This window comes from Mastigoproctus giganteus, chromosome 2 (genome assembly GCF_048544385.1).
Source record: "Mastigoproctus giganteus isolate SK-2022 chromosome 2, ASM4854438v1, whole genome shotgun sequence".
Lineage (NCBI taxonomy): Eukaryota > Metazoa > Arthropoda > Arachnida > Uropygi > Thelyphonidae > Mastigoproctus > Mastigoproctus giganteus.
In genome coordinates this window covers 143414790-143434092 of record NC_143576.1, presented here as the reverse complement: position 1 = coordinate 143434092, position 19303 = coordinate 143414790, and the positions used below count along the sequence as shown (strand labels likewise).

At 36.1% G+C, this 19303-nt stretch overlaps 1 protein-coding gene across 1 annotated transcript in view; it reads left to right on the top strand.

Moving 5' to 3' along the window:
* Positions 1-19303, top strand: part of sp3 (phosphatidylinositide phosphatase spermathreecae) — a 291853-nt gene that overhangs the window by 248746 nt on the left and 23804 nt on the right. Inside the window, exon 17 of the mRNA XM_090368696.1 lies at positions 7057-7212. Coding sequence (XP_090224822.1) covers positions 7057-7212 — 156 coding nt within the window. The remainder of the gene's footprint in view (positions 1-7056; positions 7213-19303) is intronic.

Here is a 19303-nt window from a genome sequence, read left to right as displayed (position 1 = left end):
CGGTGAAACACAAGTAGTTGCTCTTGACATCTCAAAGGTTTTCGATCATGTTTGGCATAAAGGTCTTCTAAACAAGCTTCCATCTTATGGTTTGTCAACTGTTTTTAGCAATTGGTTATCCTGTTTTCTCTCTGATCGCTCACTGAGGGTGATGGTAGATGGCTCTCTGTCTTCTAACTTCTCCACTAATGCCGGTGTCCCCAAGGTTCAGTTATTTCCCCCACTCTTTTCCTCTTGTATATTAATGACCTTCTTCCATTGACTGGAAATCCTATCCATAGTTTTGCTGATGGTAGCACATTGCATTCCACTTTCCATTTTGAGAAACCTTGTCCTGCTCAATCAGCTTCAACTTCTCGAAAATCTGCTACCAATTCCTTAAATGCCGATCTTCATGTAATTCTCCAGTGGGGCAAAGACAACTTAGTTGATTTCAACCCTTCTAAAACTCAGTCTTGTCTTATATCTCACAAAAAGTATTCTTCAGCTCCTGTGCTTATCTTTGGTGACACTCCGATTTCTAGGAAAAATGATATATCTCTTTTGGGAATTACCCTGACTTCTAATCTCTCTTGGCACAAGCACATTACAAATATTGCTTCTTCTACATGTAAAAAACTTGGTTTTCTCTTTTTACTTTTCTTCCATACAGCTGCTCACTCTGTATAAATCGCAAATCTGCCCTGCCATGGAATATTGTTCCCACAACTGGGGTGGTGCCCCCAAAACCTCTCTCAGGCTTCTTGATTCCATTCAGAAGAGGGCAGTTAGGTTAATTAATGATTCATCTCTAACAGAGTCTCTCCACTTGCTGTCTCATAGACGTATTGTTTCTGCTGCATGCCTCTTCTACAGATACTTCCATGGGCACTGTTCTTCTGAATTGGCTTCTATAATTCCTGTTCTCTCTTTCAAAACACTCCGAACACGGGCCGCCACCAGTCAACATCCATTTACTGTCCAACTTCAAATTCACAGAACCAACTTTTCATCTTCCTCGTTTATTCATTCAAGTGCCATTTTCTGGAACAACCTTCCTTCATACTTATTTCCTGAAAATTACAATCTAGAGAAGTTCAAGTCCAATGTCAACAAATATCTTCTTTCGTGCTCTCAACCTCCAACCAAAGCACGGTACTAAGTACTATAGGTTCTAATACCTCTCATGTTTGGGGATTACATAAAAAAAAAACTCTCGATTTTCCGGGATAGATGGTAAAAAACAAATCCCGGATAATCGATTTCCCAGTTAATCCAAAAATACAAAACTCCCCGACATACATAAGAAATACGTTCCAGGACTTCTTACTTCGTTTAGTTTATGTAACTCATGAATAATTAATAACATATTGCTACTATATTATTATTATTCACAAATTTGAATTCCGCGCGATTCTTATTAATGTTTGGCCGTTTTGATACAACCTTATTATAATGATTCCTTAGAGATTTAACAGATGCACTGTTTTCAAACTTTTGAATAATTTAAAGTTTTTGTTTACCCATCATTTTTGCGATTTCTAAACAAAAAAAATATATATTTTTTACTATAAAAAAAATTCTGACATCCCTGACATAAATAACGAAACAAAATTTGTTCTTTTACACTGCAACAGAATACAACAATCGACGTGACGCACTAAAACAAACTAAACATTTGGTCTCTCTCTTTTTTTTTTTTTTTTTTCCTTATGTTTTTTTGAGTAGCGGGTGTGAAGACAGCGGGGATTGTAAGATAATAGGTACACTAATCACCCAATGACAACTTATAATGCCGCTTGTCACTTATTTACGACTTGCAAAATATCTGTTTATACCTCTTCTAGTTATTACATGAATTTTTTTGATTTCCGGTTGATTTTTTAATTTGGTGTCTTGACGTGTCCCGGTTAATCTGCTTCCTGGTTAATCGAGAGTCTGCTGTACATTAGGCAGAACCATGGGTGCCAGCAGGATATTTTATAACAGGAAAAAATATCCCATGTTCTTCTTATTATTATTATAATATTTAAGTATTATTAAGATTTTTGAAGTATATTAAGATTATTATAATACTTAAACGTTTGATTGTATTTTGTATGATTTTTTGCAAATTTTAATCTGTGATTTTGATATCATTAAACTGTGATTATTGGCAGTAATGTGGTTTTTGTGAACTGATATATATATATATAATAAAATTTTAATGTTTTTAGTGGGCGTTTTGATTACACGAAAAACATTTTTTATTGCAAAAACAGTTTCTGAGATATAGACTCTAACTTTGTTTTTTTTAAATACAATCGGTATGTCGGGATTTTGGGCGGCACCGTCCTTGGACTATACGACCACTACTATCTACCAGTGGTTTTTAAATTCTGCTTGTACAGTGAAAGGTGCTAAAAGAGTGCAATACAGTAATCAAAAAACTATTGTTTCAGGCATTCCAACACTGGCTATCAAGTGATTAGGCACTGTCCTTTGCCATAACACAGCGAGTAATCAAAGAGAAAGCTGGCCATCAAATTGCGGAAAATAGACAACTCTGCAATAGGATAGAAACAATATTAGTAGACCTTACAGCCACATCAATATCCACAGCAAATCATTTTCACGTTCTCCAGACTTTTCTATCAAATTTGTTCAAAGCTGAATGACATATATAAGTCATTGGGACTTAAGATGAATTGCCCATCCATTAAACAGTGCCCATCATGAATTCCATCATGGACTGTTCCATCGTGGATTGCCTCATTTGTAATGTCTAGGTGTTCTTTTAATGAGAGTTGATAACTTAATTAATGCAACCCTTCAGATGCACAATGCTGTCTTCTTTGGAAAAGAATGTGTCTCATCTTCAGTAATTCCTGATTTGTTTATAGAGAAGATCATATTTCCTTGATTTGATAAATTTTTTTTCTTTTTATGCTCTGGGATAACGTAGTCAGAGTTCATAAGGTAGTGGAGAATACAAGAAACAGTTGTATTTAACAGTCATGAACTGCAATCACTCAATGCACATGTACTTATGCACCCTTGCATATGACTAGCATTAGTAGAGGCATATGATGCAAGGAAGCAAGCTTATACAGCATCAGCCAAAAAAAAAAAAAAAACCCTTCCCATTTCACCCATCCATTTGCTCCAAATGTTTGTCTAGTTCTGCCTTGAATTTATTTAAGCTGTCAACTTCTACAATGACAGATGGAAGTTTGTTTCAGCAATCAACCACCCATTGGCTAGAGGCAAATTTCTGCATGTCTATTCTACAACTGGCTTTCCTCAATTTGAATTTATGTCCCCCTCAGGCGATTAATCTAAGCAAGAGGAAGAATCCCATCAGCATTGAACTTGTTCAAACCATTGAAGGCCTTATACAACGACTGCTCTACTATAGTGGCTTAATTTAACTGCTATTCTTAGTACAAGCATATTACAACTATTGCTTTCTCTTTGTATTAGCAACTACAAAAAAAAAAAAAAAAAAAGAGGAAGCAGCTCTTCTATTTTATTTCTGGAGTTACCTTGCTTCTGAGCAGCAGTTAAATCTGTACAAAACTCAAATGTGTCTGAAATGTGACTGTCATCTCAGGTATCCCAACACATTTCCAAAAATCCTTGGCTCTGCTAAAAATGAAGCAAACAGGTTAATGAATGACCCCTTCACCGGACATCATAGACACACTCTGCTTATCACACAGATGTTCAGGTCCATTTGCTGTATATCTTTTTTACAGGTATTTTTTTGAAAATGTTGTATGATGCTCTTTTAACTCTGCATCTATAATTCTTCTGCTTTCTTTACTTTAGGACCACCATTAAAGAAACAAAAAAGCCTTGCACTGCACTTGCCAAAGGAAAAATTTCTATATTACTGAAGTAAAATATTTGCCCTAAATCAGTGGTCTCAAACTCAAATTGCATGCAGGTCGAATGCTTATGTGTTGTTGTTATGTTGTTGTTATTTAGGTGCATTAGCAACTAAGGCCATATTGCTCCGGGGATATGCGGTGGTCATCCCCTGACCTTTCCGCATCCTTCGTATTTGGTGGTTCACGGGCTCGAACCCCGGTCTAATCAAGAAGCATGTGCTATGCACTGCTGCTCCTGCCCACCTGGCTACGGAGGCGCCAGGTCGAATGCACGATCTGAAAGCAGCTGATGGGCCGGAATTTTTTTTTAACAAAATGAGAATGAATATATATATATATTGCACCATACTTACCCCTAATGTATGGATACCACCCCTTTATAACCTGGTGTTACACGTGACGCGTGTGTGTGGTGTGTTGAGTGTAAGTTTATAATAAGTTTGGAAATTCTCTTTCTCTCTTTCAACCTATTCTCTTTCTTTTATTTATTAAATTTTTATTCAACACATACAGAAAAAATACATATGTTTGTATGTATATAATTATAAACTTATTTATTTCTTACTACAACTTGATACTAGATGGCATTTCGAATCTGATAAAGTTTGTAGCCTTGTAGAAAAATTATTAGAAACTATCTTCATCACAGATTGTAGATGCTCATCGGTCAATCGGGTTCTTTTCTTAGACTTAATAATTTTCAACTGCAAAAAAAAACTGTTCACATATAAATGTACTCCCAAACAAAGCGATTATTCTTATTGTAAAAATTTGTTACTGAGTGTATTTATCTTTTGACAAGTACGAATAAAAGTTAATCAAATCTGTATCTTCAAATCTTTGAATAAGATTTATATCACACTGTAAATTAATTAGTTCCATTTGTAGATTTTCTGGTGCGTTATTCACGTTCGTTTTTAATGGTAATGAAAATAATGTAAAATCGGACTCCAAATCGTTAAAATCTTTAAATCTTTCTTCAAATTCTTATTGTAATAATGCTATTTTTCTTGCATATTCTTGAGATTTTTCATTTGAAATAATAGGGCAGGATTTAAGATGTAGGAAATATATGAAATTTTTTGATTCCAGTTGTGTTTCCCATAATTGCAATTTAACTTTAAAAACTTTAATACAAGCAAAGATGTCAGTGTTAAGTTTATTCTTTCCTTGCAGCTCTTTATTGAGAATATTTAAATGGCCAGTTAAGTCAACAAGAAATGCTAAATCTGTTATCCCTGTATCATTATGTAGCTCGTCGATGGTTTTATTTTTTTGTGTCATGAAAATTTTGATTTGATTTATTAAATCTAAAAGCCATTTTAATACAGCTCCTAGACTTAACTACCTCACCTCGTTATAATAAATCATTTCTCAGTATTCACTTTCAATTTCTTCAAGCAATGCAACATATTCTTGATGATTCAGAGCTCGTCCACAGATAAAGTTTACTGTTTCCATAACATTATCCATCTGCAAACTTTTGGCACAAAGTGCTTCTTGATGAATAATGCAATGTATAGTGCAAAAATTATTCTGAAATTTTTCTTCTTTCACTATATTTCTTAATTTTACCACTACTCCATTTTTTTTTTTTACCAACCATAGCAGCTGCACCATCACTTGCAAATCCAACCATTTTATCCCAACTTAATTTATATTTATATATTACAGTTTTTATTTCAAAAAAAATATCCTGTGCACCAGTTTTTTCTTTCATAGGAATTATTTCCAATAATACCTCAATTACTTCAAATTCATCAGTAACACCTCATACGAAAATGGCAAGTTGTGCTATATCTGTGATGTCAGTACTCTCATCAACTGCAATTTAGAATGCTACAAAATCTATATGCTTTTTTCTTTTAACTGACATTACAAATCACTAGCGATTTCGTTAATACGTTCTGCTACCGTGTTGGCTGACAAACTAATATTTTAAATAATTGTTGTTTGTCAGGACAAATAAGTTCAGCAGACTTAATCAAACAATCTTTAAGGAATTCGCCATCAGTAAATGGTTTTGATCGTTTTGCAATGATGTGCACGAGAGCAAAACTTGTGTGAACTGTTGCTTCACTGGATTTATTTGCTTCGGTAAAAAAATTTTGTTGTCGTTATAAGCCAGATTTCAGAAACGGTAACTTTTCTTCCCTCAATTTGCCTTCCAACATTTCAAATTTTTCTTTATGATTTGTTTCGTAATGGCGACGTAAATTGTATTCTTTTGGAACTGATATTCCCTTATTACAAATAAAACATACAATTTTATTGTGCACAACACCACAAAAGTACATAATTTCCCATTTATCTTGAAAAACACGTCCTTCTTCGTCCACTTTTCTTTTATCCTTTGTTAAAGACATGGCTTGCAGTTTAATCTCTTAATTAAAATCACTATTATAATTTTATTTACAACTTTGTTGTAAATAAAATTATTGTTGTTAGATCTAACAATCTACATTGTTAGATCTAACAACAAGCACAAATAAACAGGTTTTATAAGCCGTGCATTAGTTTGTCTCCATCTATATAGCAAAATGAACTGCGCAGCTGTGCATCCAGCTAACCAACTAGTGACTGACTCAAGGAAAATATATATCAGAAGTACCAGCTCAATAGAAAAAATCGGAAACACCACAATACTGAAGGGCCACAACTGTCGGCTGGTGAACTAAATTTACTGATTGTACCGACGTGGGAAGTTCTCCCTCCTTAACCGAGTCACGTAGCCTGGCATACAGTGACAAAGACAAAGCCCCAACCTATTCATTCTATCTCTTTTTCCTTCAATAGCAGTCGTGCACATATGCTCAGTCCATATCTCTATGCCTCTAAAACTATAAGCACTGTATTTACAACAAATACATAATTGAAATGTATTTGCAGGCCATGCTTCGGGTACCGGATGCAGCCCACGGGCCGCCAGTTTGAGACCAATGCCCTAAATGTCAAGTAACAAGTACAGTTTAGTACAAACATTCTTGTATTATAGATTTAACAACCATTTCTATATGAGCTGCTTAGAATTAATAAATAAAATTCTTTTAAAATGGTAGTTCTGAAAGTTATGGAAATAACGTGTAATTTTTCATGCTGATGATAATATGACAAACTACTAGTTTTGCATGGCAACATGATGCCACACCATGTTTCTAGAATCAGAGCACAGTATAATTAACCTCTCCCTCCTTTTTATTTTTAGGTCCACAGCCTTCCATATTTAAATCTAAATACCACTGTCTTCGTCTTCATCATGTAGTTAATAGTCAAACAGGTTATTTTCAAATGTTTCGATCTACTAACACAAGATTTTTTAATAATATGGCAGTTCCTATTCGTAGCGAAGAAGAAGCCGCAGGTAAGAAATATTTCTGTGCTTTTTTTTTATACCCTTAAAGAGTCTTCTTTATATTTTTTCTTTTTTCTTTTTTTTTTTATTTAAAAGTTAAATTTCACTTATTAAGATCTTTGTTTTAAAAACTTGCTACATGAATTAATCACAAAAGTTCATATAAATTTAGAATAAATTATATTCCACAAATTAACTACTTAAATATCACTCATTTTATCAATCTGATTACTTTGCTTTCCTGCAAACAGGATGGTGTAGTGCAGTTTAGTCATTTCATGCATTCACATCTTTTATTGATGTTTTCATTATGAAATATCTATTGTTTTAAATTTTTTGAAGATGTAAACCTTCTCTGTTGTTCCAACAGTTTGAATCATCTTCATACATTTCTGTTGGCGATATTAAAAGGAATCTTAATAGTGTGTGAAATTGTAGAAAATAGTACATATATCCAGTAATTAAAGTCAGACTAGTTGACAACTTTTTTTTTCTTAATCTTTAATCAAAGATGCAAATACACTTTTCTAAACGAATTTTGCATGATGATTTCAAATATATCCTTGGTTTTTTTATAGCACATGTAGTTTTTGTAAGGCAACTACTGATAACATCAGTACAAGCTAATTAATATGATTTCATTACAAAACACATAAGAATTGTTAAAATTTTTTTTTTTTTTTTTTTTTTTTACTTTTATAATTTAAATCCAACACCTTATACACATAGTTACAACAATACCATTTCACACTATTGTGTAAAAGATTTGTGCAATAAAAGTGTTGTGCAAGTGTTTTCCATTGGTACACTTTCTCCAGAGTGCCATGGTACAACATCCAGCAATTGTATGCCAACATAATTTTATAGCATAATTCTTGGTAGCAATTTTTCCAGTGATTTCATGTCTTGATGGAATTGATACCCCTGCTCATCACTCACCATGCCAACTTTTTCGGGAAAGAAGTCTAAATGTGAATCACTAATGAAGTTTAAGCTGTCCAGCAGAGCCTTAAATTTATTTAGGCTATCAACTTCCACAACAAGGGATGGAAGTCTGTTCCACCAACCAACTACCTGCTGGCTAAAGGCAAATTTCCGCACATCTATCCTACATCTGTCTTTCCTGAATTTGAATTTATGCCCTCTCAGGTGATTATTCTGAACAAGAGGCAGAGTCCCATCAGCATTGAGCATGCTCAAACCATTCAAGGCATTATACACCTCTATTAGATCACCTCGCCGGTGACTAGTCTCCAGACACTGTAATTTGCAAAACTTAAGCCTTTCTTCATAAGAGCAATCCTTTGTTCCATTCACTAATCGTGTTACCCTTCTCTGTACTCGTTCCAGCAGCTCTACATTCTTCTTGAAATGATGCCTCCAGACCTGTATACAGTACTCAAGGTGTGGCCTGACCATTGCCTAATACAAGGGAATAATCACCTCCTTATCGCTGCTAGAAAAATTCCTGTATATCATTTATAAGACACCATGAGCTACACTTGCAGCCCATCTGCACTACTCAGAGAACTTCATATCTGCCTGCACAATTACCCCCAGGTCCTTTTCATTCTCTACCACTGTCAGTGTAGTACTACAGACTTGATACGTTGCTCTGGGGTTGCTGTTTCCCATATGTAGTACTTTACATTTGTCAATGTTAAACTTCATTTTCCACCTCTCAGCCCATCTGCTCAACCATTCTAGATCCTGTTGCAGCAGCATAGCATCAGTAGTGTCCTTAACAACCCTGCCAACCTTTGTATTGTCTACAAACTTGGACATTAAGCTTGATATATCATCATCAATATTATTTATAAATACAGAAAACAACAATGGACCCAACACTGAACCCTGAGAGACTCCACTAATAACATTAGTCCACGATGAGTAGTGTCCATTGATTAACACTCTCTGTCTTCTCCCCCTCAACCACCCCTTTATCCATAGCAGCAATTTGCCTCCAATGCCACACTGCTCCAATTTGTGCAGCAGTCTTCCATGTGCAACAGTATCAAAAGCCTTTCTAAGATCCAAGTATATAATATCAAAGTTATTCCCTGCATCATAGTATCCAATCAAATTGGTCAGGCAAGACCTCCCCTTAACAAAACCATGCTGTGTCCGAGCTATAACTGAAGTCTTGTCTAGATGATCCTGCAGTGCTTCTTTAACCAGTGCCTCAATTAATTTTCCTGGAACAGAAGTTAAAGAAATAAGTTAAAGTTAAGAAATACATAAAATCCAAGGAAGTGAAGCCAGTCGACATTGCTGGACAGTGCAGTGTCGAGTCAGTTTGGTGTGACATAAGCATTGGGAGATCAAAATTGAGAGTAGGAGTGTGCTATAGGCTTAATGACTCTGATGAGTATAATAAGAAATTGTACAGGGAAATAGAGTGGGCCAGTAAATCAGAGAGTCTTATAATGGGGGATTTTAATTTCCCAGATATTGATTGGAATTTGGAGGCTGGTCACTCACACACTAGCAAGGCTTTTGTGGATTTATTGGATGATTGTTTTCTACATCAGCATGTTCGGGAGGCAACTAGAGGGAGCAATACCCTTGATTTGATTATCAGTAGTGATTCTTCATGCATTAAGAATCTGCAGGTAAATGAACCACTAGGTGGCAGTGATCACAGTGTGCTGAAGTGGGATTTACTCAAAGAGGCAACTACCATTAGGGGTAAAGGGAAGGGTTATTGCTTTCGTAAAGGTGACTACGATGGATTGAGACAGTATTTAAATTCTATACAGTGGGACCAACTGATGATGTTACCAACAGCAAATTCAAAATGGGAAGCATTCAAAGAACTTATCTTCGAAGCTACTAGGCTTTACATACCAACTAAGAAATATTGTTCAAGGTTTAGGCCTAAGTGGATGTCAGATGAACTAATGAGACATATGGCAGAGAAGAAAAATGCATGGGATACATACAAATTAACACGTGACACAGAAGCCTATGATAGATACAAGTTGATCTGTAACCAAGTTACAAAGGAGGTTAGGCAGGCGAAGGCAGATTACGAGAAATTTTTGGCAAGGGATGCAAAGAAAAACAGCAAAGAATTCTTTACTTATGTAAACTCTAGAAGGAAGGGGATGAATCAGATTGGTCCACTTGATATCGATGGGTCAACTGTTGATGATCCTGCTCAGGTAGCTAACAAACTAAATGAATATTTTGCATCGACATTCACACATGAGGAGTTATTCAGCGAGGGGAATGCCAGACGTGTATTCAAATCTGGCAGTAAGCTAGAGAATCTTGTAATAACTGAGAGTAAAGTGGAGGAGAAATTGTTGAAGATAAATACAAGAAAGGCACCTGAGGTGGATGGGATCTATCCAGTTATATTAAAGGAGGCAGCAAAGGAAGTAAGCAAACCCTTAGCCATAATTATGAGAGCTTCCTTGGACTCAGGGGAAGTACCCATGTACTGGAGATGTGCAAATGTGACCCCAATTCACGAAAGAGGATCAAAGGGCGACACAAGTAATTATAGACCTGTTAGTTTAACTTCTGTTCCCGGAAAATTAATGGAGGCACTGGTTAAAGAAGCACTGCAGGATCATCTGGACAAGACTTCAGTCATAGCTCAGACACAGCATGGTTTTGTTAAGGGGAAGTCGTTCCTGACCAATTTGATTGGATACTATGATGCAGTCACAAAAGAACTGGATGCAGGGAATAACTCTGACATTATATACTTGGATCTTAGAAAGGCTTTTAATACTGTTGCACCTGGAAGACTGCTGCACAGTATTTAAATTCTATACAGTGGGAACAACATCATAGTCGCCTTTACGAAAGCAATAACCCTTCCCTTTACCCCTTATGGTAGTTACCTCTTTGAGTAAATCTCACTTCAGCACGCTGTGATCACTGCCACCTAGTGGTTCCTCTATCTGCAGATTCTTAATGCATGAAGAATCACTACTGATAATCAAATCAAGAGTATTACTCGCTCTAGTTGCCTCCTGAATATGCTGATGTAAAAAACAGTCATCCAATAAATCCACAAAAGCCTTTCTAGTGTGTGAGTGACCAAACCACAAATTCCAGTCAATATCTGGGAAATTAAAATCCCCCATTATAAGACTCTGATTTACTGACCCACTCTATTTCCCTGTTCAGTTTCTTATTATACTCATCAGAGTCATTAGGCCTATAGCACACTCCTACTCTCAATTTTGATCTCCCAATGCTTATGTCACACCAAACTGACTTGACACTGCTTTTTCCAGCAATGTCGACTGGCTTCACTTCCTTGGATTTTATGTGTTTCTTAACATAACCCCTCCTCCCTTCCTATCCTGTCTATCCTTTCTGTAGACGTTGTACTCCCCAAATTCCAGTTTTGCATTCCTTATATCTGTGTGACACCACGTCTCTGACATCCCAACAATATCCGCCTTTGATGCTTTGAGCAATACCTCAAATTCATCAAATTTATTTACGAAACTGCTAGCATTAGTGTACACGCAAGTATACATGCATCTGTTCTTTTTCTTAGTTATCCTAACACAACCCATGTGTTTATTCGTACTGCAGTGACTCCCAGCAGTCTCTGAAATATCCTGCATCTTGTTTTCCAGGCTTCTGCTCATTCCAATAGAAGCAGTGCAAGAATCACTTTCACCTCTGCCAGTGGCTACTGTTAATCTATTAGTCCTTGTATCCTTCCAAGCTAGCAGTTTTCCGACCCACCTAACACTGCCTCGATAGCATCAGCAAATATTCTTGCACCCTTTCTATTTAAGTGTATCCCATCTCTCTAGAAGCAGTCCCTTCTGTTAACAAGTACAGACCAAGCTGAAAAAAGTTCTACCCCTTGAGCCTTGCACAATTTTCCCAGGGCCGAATTGATCGACAAGGCTCTCATCATATACTCCCTCCTTTTGTGTCTGGGCAGAATTGCAGACACTTTCAAATTCATCCCTAATTCACGGCTTTTTTTCAACGGTGACCTGTACTTGTTAAGTAATTCTGCCAGTCTCCTACTCTTAATATCATTAGTGCCAACGTGTACAACTATATCACCTTTTGTGCCCTTAAAAGATGATATCTCCTCTACAACATCATCATCCTTTGCCCCCGGCACACATACCCTGGTCCTGTTCCACCCTTTTTACAAAGCATGTTCCCCGTTTCCCTGACAATAGTCACCAACAACTACTAGTTCCTGTGGGACCAGCGCATTCTGCCTTGGGGGTTGTCGCTGTGTTGCGTGATGACCAAGTGCAAGTTCTGGCATTGATGTGGGGGAGTAAGGTGGATGGTCAATCTGTACAAGGCCATGTTTCATAAGAAATGTTTTCACAACAAGTGTGGAATAGGTGGGGGCATTGTGCAGCAAGAAAAAGGTACCTTTCTCTCGAAGTTGTTGCCTCACGTTGGAAATGCACTTCAGTCGTACTTGAAGCATCTATATGTAGAATGCAGCATTGACTCTCTTCCCCTTCAGATACAAATTCCTTGTGAATCACACCCTGTTTGTAGAAAAATATGATCAGCATCATTTTGATTCTGGACTTCTGTAAATGAAATGTTTTGGGCCTTGGTGATAATTTTGTGAAGTCCACTGCATGCTCTGACGTGTCATCTCTGAGTTGTACTGAAACATCCAAAATGCATCTCCAGGGGTACCTCTGTAGCCAGGTGGGCAGGAGCAGTAGTACGTAGCACACACTTCTTGATTAGACTGGGGTTTGAGCTCTTGACCACCAAATACGGAGGATGCGGAAAGGTCAGGGAATTACCACTGCATATCCTCGGAGCAATATGGACTTAGTTGCTAATGCTCCTAAAAACCAAATAACAAACAAACAAACAAACAGCATCTCCTGGGACAATACAGTTTAAGAAATTAGGATTATCTTTACAAGTTTGGTGAAGTCTTCACATGATGACACCCTGTCGCTTCTTCTCATCCATGAGGCTGTGCATCACAAATCAAATTTTTCACAGCCTTTCCCTTTCCCTAAAACTTCATGCATAATTTGATGAATAATTGTCTCCTTATTCATTTCCAACTCATCAGCCCTCAGAATTTCCTTAACTTTTGCAACTCTGTTCTCATTTTAAGAGGTTGATGGACATCCACTTCATGGGTCATCATGAGCATCTTCCCATCTGTATTTGAACCACTTATACCAGGGGTGGCCAACTTAATTTGTGATGCAATTTCTTTTTTTCCTTCAAAATGTGCTGCAATCTACCATCACAAATATTTCATTGCACAAGGTTAAAAAAGTTAATCAGTACTTATTGAAAAATGTTTACAAATTTTAAAATTCAATGCAATTCAGAATTTTTATTTTAAATTCATACGTATTTAAAATTTTAGTTAATGCAAAGTTTTTGTCTTCATGTCATCTGCCAAACTTTCAAAATTGGAGATACACCGTGATAAGGCCAACCATAAAGAATCTTCTGTATGCAAGTCCGTAAGAGCACAGCAATTCTTTGTTTGTTTCAAATATGAAAAGGCCAATTCACATAGATATGTGGAACCAAAACAGGAATTTAAAAGTTCACTGAATTTTTTTACATTTGGCTACTTTTCTCGGCAAACATATTTCCAAAAGTCTTTTTCTGATGATCTGGATTTTAGGAAGATATCATTTCGCAATGTAATAATTTCATTTTCAAATAATATTTTCTCCATGTGAAAAATCTCAGCGATTTTTTTCTGCAATTTGTTTTGTATTTAAGTCGACATTAAATGGATAAGAAATATATTGAATGTCTTCAATTGTTTAAAAATCACTGAATCTGGTTTCAAAATCGTCCACAACATTCTCAATTTCAGAAAGATATTTTTCACTATTAAATTCAAAAACAGGATATTTTTGCAAATGATCTTGCATATTTCGAAATGGTTGAATTTTTTTTTCTTTGAGATTCTTAGCCATTGCCAAAAATTGATGTTTATATGCAGAAATACTAGTAATCATGTCACCCACATTTTTATTTTTTCCTTGTAATTCCAAATTAGGATCACTTAATTTACTGGTAAAAGCTGCCAAAAAAGCCAGACCACACAACCACTCCATATCTTGTAGCTGCTGATAATCATCTCCCCTTTGATCAACAAATTTTTTAATTTCATTCAGCAAATTTCGAAATCTCTGTAGAAACTTACTCCGACTCAGCCACCTCACATCTGTGTATAATATCAGAACTGGTTCTTTTTCATCGAGTTGCATTTTGAAAAGTCTCCTTTGAAGAGATCGTAAAGAAAAGGACACAGTTAGCAATATCAGCACGCAATTGTTCGCTCACATTTTTACTCATCTTTTCGATGCGTCACATCACAGTATTTCGAGATAATTGCAGATCTTGAAGGGCACTTTTAATTTCATTTTTGTTCTTAAAATTTTCAAAAAAGAGAATCTGTTATTTCTAAAAATGTGTCTTTGATGAATTGACCATCAGAAAATGATTTGCGTTTTTTACGAGAAGATGACTCACTTTAAATGATGCTGTTGTTACTGCTTTAGATTGTAAATTAGGTGTCATGAAGAAATTTTGTTGCGCGAATATTATCTGGATTTAAGTTCTTTTAATTTATTTTTTCTAAGGTCACTATTCGGTGGAAAATCCGATTGGTATTTACCATGGAGTGCGTTGAAGTGCCTTTCTAAATTTCCTTTTTTGGGTATAGCCATGGAAGCATTGCAAATCAAACAGCAACATTTTTCTTTCACCATTACAAAAAAGTATTCTAGTTCCCACTCTTGATGAAAATGATACATTTTTGCTCTTTTTCACAGTATTCATTTTAAATCAAAAGGTATTAAATTAACATATAAGTACTGTCCAGTTATTAAATCAGCAAAAGCAATGCTTACTGATTAAAACACTTTAAGTTGCGCAAATGGAAAAATATTCTGCCTGAACAGCTAACATAGGACAATTGATGAAGAGGATTCCAGAATGAGGAAGTTGTTTCCAAAATAACCGGACAAACACACCACTGTTTATTGCTCTGTTTGGTTATATCATTATAAGAATCAGTTTTGAATGCCTTTGTGATATTTCTCTAAAGCTATTTCTGGAGGTCACGACCATAAAACAATTAAAATTATTTGCGCGTTCCGGTTTATTGGGCTTTTCTGTTAGTGTAATTTAATTATAAATGAGTAGTAAAATCAATCTTATTGCATTTGCAATAATACCAACAGCTGGAATTCTGTGGGATTTTACATCATGGTGAAATGTGTTTCTCCTTCAATAAAATCTTCAATCATGCAAAAAAAACCAAAAATAAATTTTCAAAATCTGCCCTTCATTCCTATTTTTGAAGCTTCGTAAAAAACAAATAAAAAAAAATAATGTGCGGGTAGCAAAACCTGCTGCGCAATATAAAATTTTGGTAATATACCTGACCGTGCAAATCGAGGGATGACTGTATATTTAAAATTCGTCGTGATCAACCAAAATTAAAGCCACGATCGACTCGTTGGCCACCCCTGACTTATACCATTCAAACACACTGATACAACTTAACGTTTTTTCATCATCACGCACAGATTTTAACATTTCATACCTTTCTGTTGGAAATTTTCCCAGTTTAAAGCAAAATTTGATATTTGTTCATTGATCCCTTGCAAAATCATGACATGGAATGTTAATGCTACCAACAAAACTGGTTGTTACTTGCAACCTGTTCGCCTACTGGGCAATCTCTGTACCACCATCTGTCGGAGGGTTTGAACTACAACATAGTACTTCCATTTATTTTCAAACTCATTGAACATGACCATAACAATCCGGGAAATTTATTGCCACACCCCATATGTATCAGCAAGAAACAGTGTACTTCGATGCTTGGATTCTGTTTACCATCATTGATACATATTGCTATTGGTGCATTTTGAATATCTGTATAAAGCCTGTACATCGAAGCAAATGAGCTACTGTTATATATCCTCAATCAAAACAGTTATCTGTGCAGTTTACTTTTAAATTAAAATTCCTGCCAGACATCCATTTTTGAGCCATATTGGGGAAATCTATAACCCTGGTCCATTCTGTATTTGTATCCAAGATCTACTTGGAAATTTACATATCACAGTAGACAGTTGCCTGATCACCATGACAACTTCCTTCATCCTGACGTGCCAAATTTCCAGCGAGTGACTTCGTGTTTAGCAACTGGGGGAAGGTCGAACTTCATTGTCTGTCTACCTACAGCTCTATTCTGCACACTAAGTTGAACATTTTGATCTCTTGCCAGTCTGCACAAATGGTTTGAAGTCAGACAGAACTGTCTGTGGGATCTGCTGCCGAATTCCCAGACTGTGATATTTGAGTGGGTTGCCCCCCCCCCCACAAATGCAGCTATTTACTGAAGAGTTGCATGCTATATGACTATCCTTGGATCATATATAAATCCACTGCCACTATCACTAAAATATATCATGTATACCAATTCTCTCCAGTTCATTTGCAGGCTTTTTCATTGATGAGGTAAAATTCTCATCCACTGCTGTCCCAAGTACAGTAGAGGCTATATTATCTTTTGGAATCTGATTTTGATATTTGCTTCTGCTGGATCCCCAGCCACATTGGGATTAGGGGAAATGATTTGACTGACATTGTGACCAAATCAGCAACAATGCTATGTAACCATTGTCTGTTAGTTAGTTCCCAATAAGAATATATAAACTTATTGCAGACTGTATAAACTGATCTACAATCAAGTTACTGAGGGCTTAAACAAGCTGAGGCAAGTTATAAGAATACTACAAAGCAAAGTAGCAAAGATATAAATGGCATAGCTGTTGATGATCCTGTATAGATTGCTGACCAGCTGAATAAATATTTTGCATCTTCATTCACATGTGAAGAAGTTTCCTAACTGGCAGTTAAATTATTTTATAACTGAAAAGAAACCAAACTAGAACTTTGTTGGCACTAAACCTCTGAGGTGTAACTCGAAAATAAAGTAACCACTTTATTTGTTGCAAAAAATCATCTTGAAAAGGATGATGTAAACACATTCGTGGAGTTCTGTGTGGGTGTCTCTGACACTTAGTGTTGGGCTGTAGTATGCTGGATATTAGAACTGGAAAAGGAATTAGAAAATGTGAATTGGAATATCATCGGTTTGGCTGAAACAAGAAGAAGAAATGAATCACTTATAAGTTTATCAAGTGGAAATCTTTTGTACACCAATGGAAACAGTGAAAGGAGTGAAGGTGGAGTTGGGTTTCTGGTCCATAAAGATTTTAAAAACAACATTTTGGAATTCAAAAGTACATCACCAAGGGTGTCAAGACTAATACTCAAGATTTCTAAGAGGTACAAGCTAAAGATTATAATTGTTTATGCACCAACATCGAGCCATAATGATGAAGAGGTTGAAGAAATGTACACTGAAATTGAGAGTCTTCTAGATGAGCAGAAAACCCACTACACTATTATTATGGGGGACTTCAATGCTAAGGTTGGAAAAAGGCAAAACAGCGCAGAAAGAGGAACTATAGGAAATTTTGGAATTTGTGAAAGAAATAAAAGAGGTGAAAGACTTGTGGAATTTGCAGAATCTCAAGGAATGTCAGTAATGAACAATTTTTTCAAGAAAAGGGTGAACAGAAAGTGGACATGGAAGAGTCCAAATGGATTAACAACTAATGAAATCGACTTCATCCTCACTAACAGAAGATATACTGTGAATGATGTTACCGTCCTGAATAAGGTAAATGTTGGAAGTGATCACAGAATGGTAAGATGTACACTTGATATAGATGTAGGAAAGGAAAGGAAAACACTGACTCGAGTAAATAATACAAAGGTCTTTGAGATAACAGAAGAGGAGAAAAAGCATTAACTGCAACTTAAGAACAAGTTTGAGCTTCTGCAGACTGCTCAGGACCAAGATATCGACGAGGAATATTACAACTTTCTGAAAGTGATAAAGCCCAAGAAACCTATAGGGAAACAGAAATCCAAAGAAGAAAAAATTAGTCAAAAAACACTTGTCATGATGAACCAAAGACGACAAATGAAGAGCAAGAAAAACACTGACAGGGAGAAAATTGAGTATACTGAGTTATGCAAAGCCATTAGAAAGAGACTCAGAGAGGACATAAGAAGATTTAACACAAGAAAAGTAGAACAAGCATTAAGGGAAAACAAAGGATTTAAATCAGCAGCCATGAGCAGTAATACAGAAAGACAAATGATACTGAAACTGAAGAATAGCGATGGTGTACTTATAAACAGCAGAGAAGGCATAATTCAAATAGCAGAAGACTACTATAGAGAATTATACAAGGAGCGAGGGAATGATACCAGCAGTGGGGAAGATGGATTGCAAAGTAGCAACACATACGACATACCCAATATTCTTCCTGATGAGGTGGAACATGCATTGAAGAAAATGAAGAATTGGAAAGCCCCGCGGGAAGATGAAGTTACTGTAGAGTTGTTAAAATTGGGAGGAAGAGACATAACACAAAAACTGGCAAGGCTCTTCACAAAGTGCATTAGAAAAGGTGTGATGCCTAAGCAGTGGAATAATGCAATCATAGTTTTGCTGCATAAGAAAGGAGATAAATCAGAAATTGGAAATTATAGACCAATTAGCTTGTTATCCCATATCTACAAGTTGTTCACAAGGGTCATTACTAACAGATTAGAAAGAATACTTGATGAGAATCAACCGAAAGAGCAAGCTGGCTTTAGGACAGGATTCTCAACTATGGATCACCTTCACGTAATATCACAGCTAATGGAGAAAGCAAATGAATATAAAACACCATTATGCCTGGCATTTGTGGATTATAAAAAGGCATTTGACTCCATACAGCATAAGGCAATGTTTCGGGCACTGGAAAGACAAGGCATAGATACTCCATATATTATGATTTTGAAGAAAATATATGAGAGTGCTACATCCTTTATTAGACTAGACAAAGACAGTAGCAAATTTAAAATCAAGAAAGGAGTTCGACAAGGAGACACAATATCTCCGAAGCTGTTTACTGCTGCCCTTGAGGAAGCTTTCAGAAGAATAGACTGGTCGCAGAAAGGAGTCAATGTGAACGGAGAGTACCTAAACCATTTACGATTTGCAGATGAC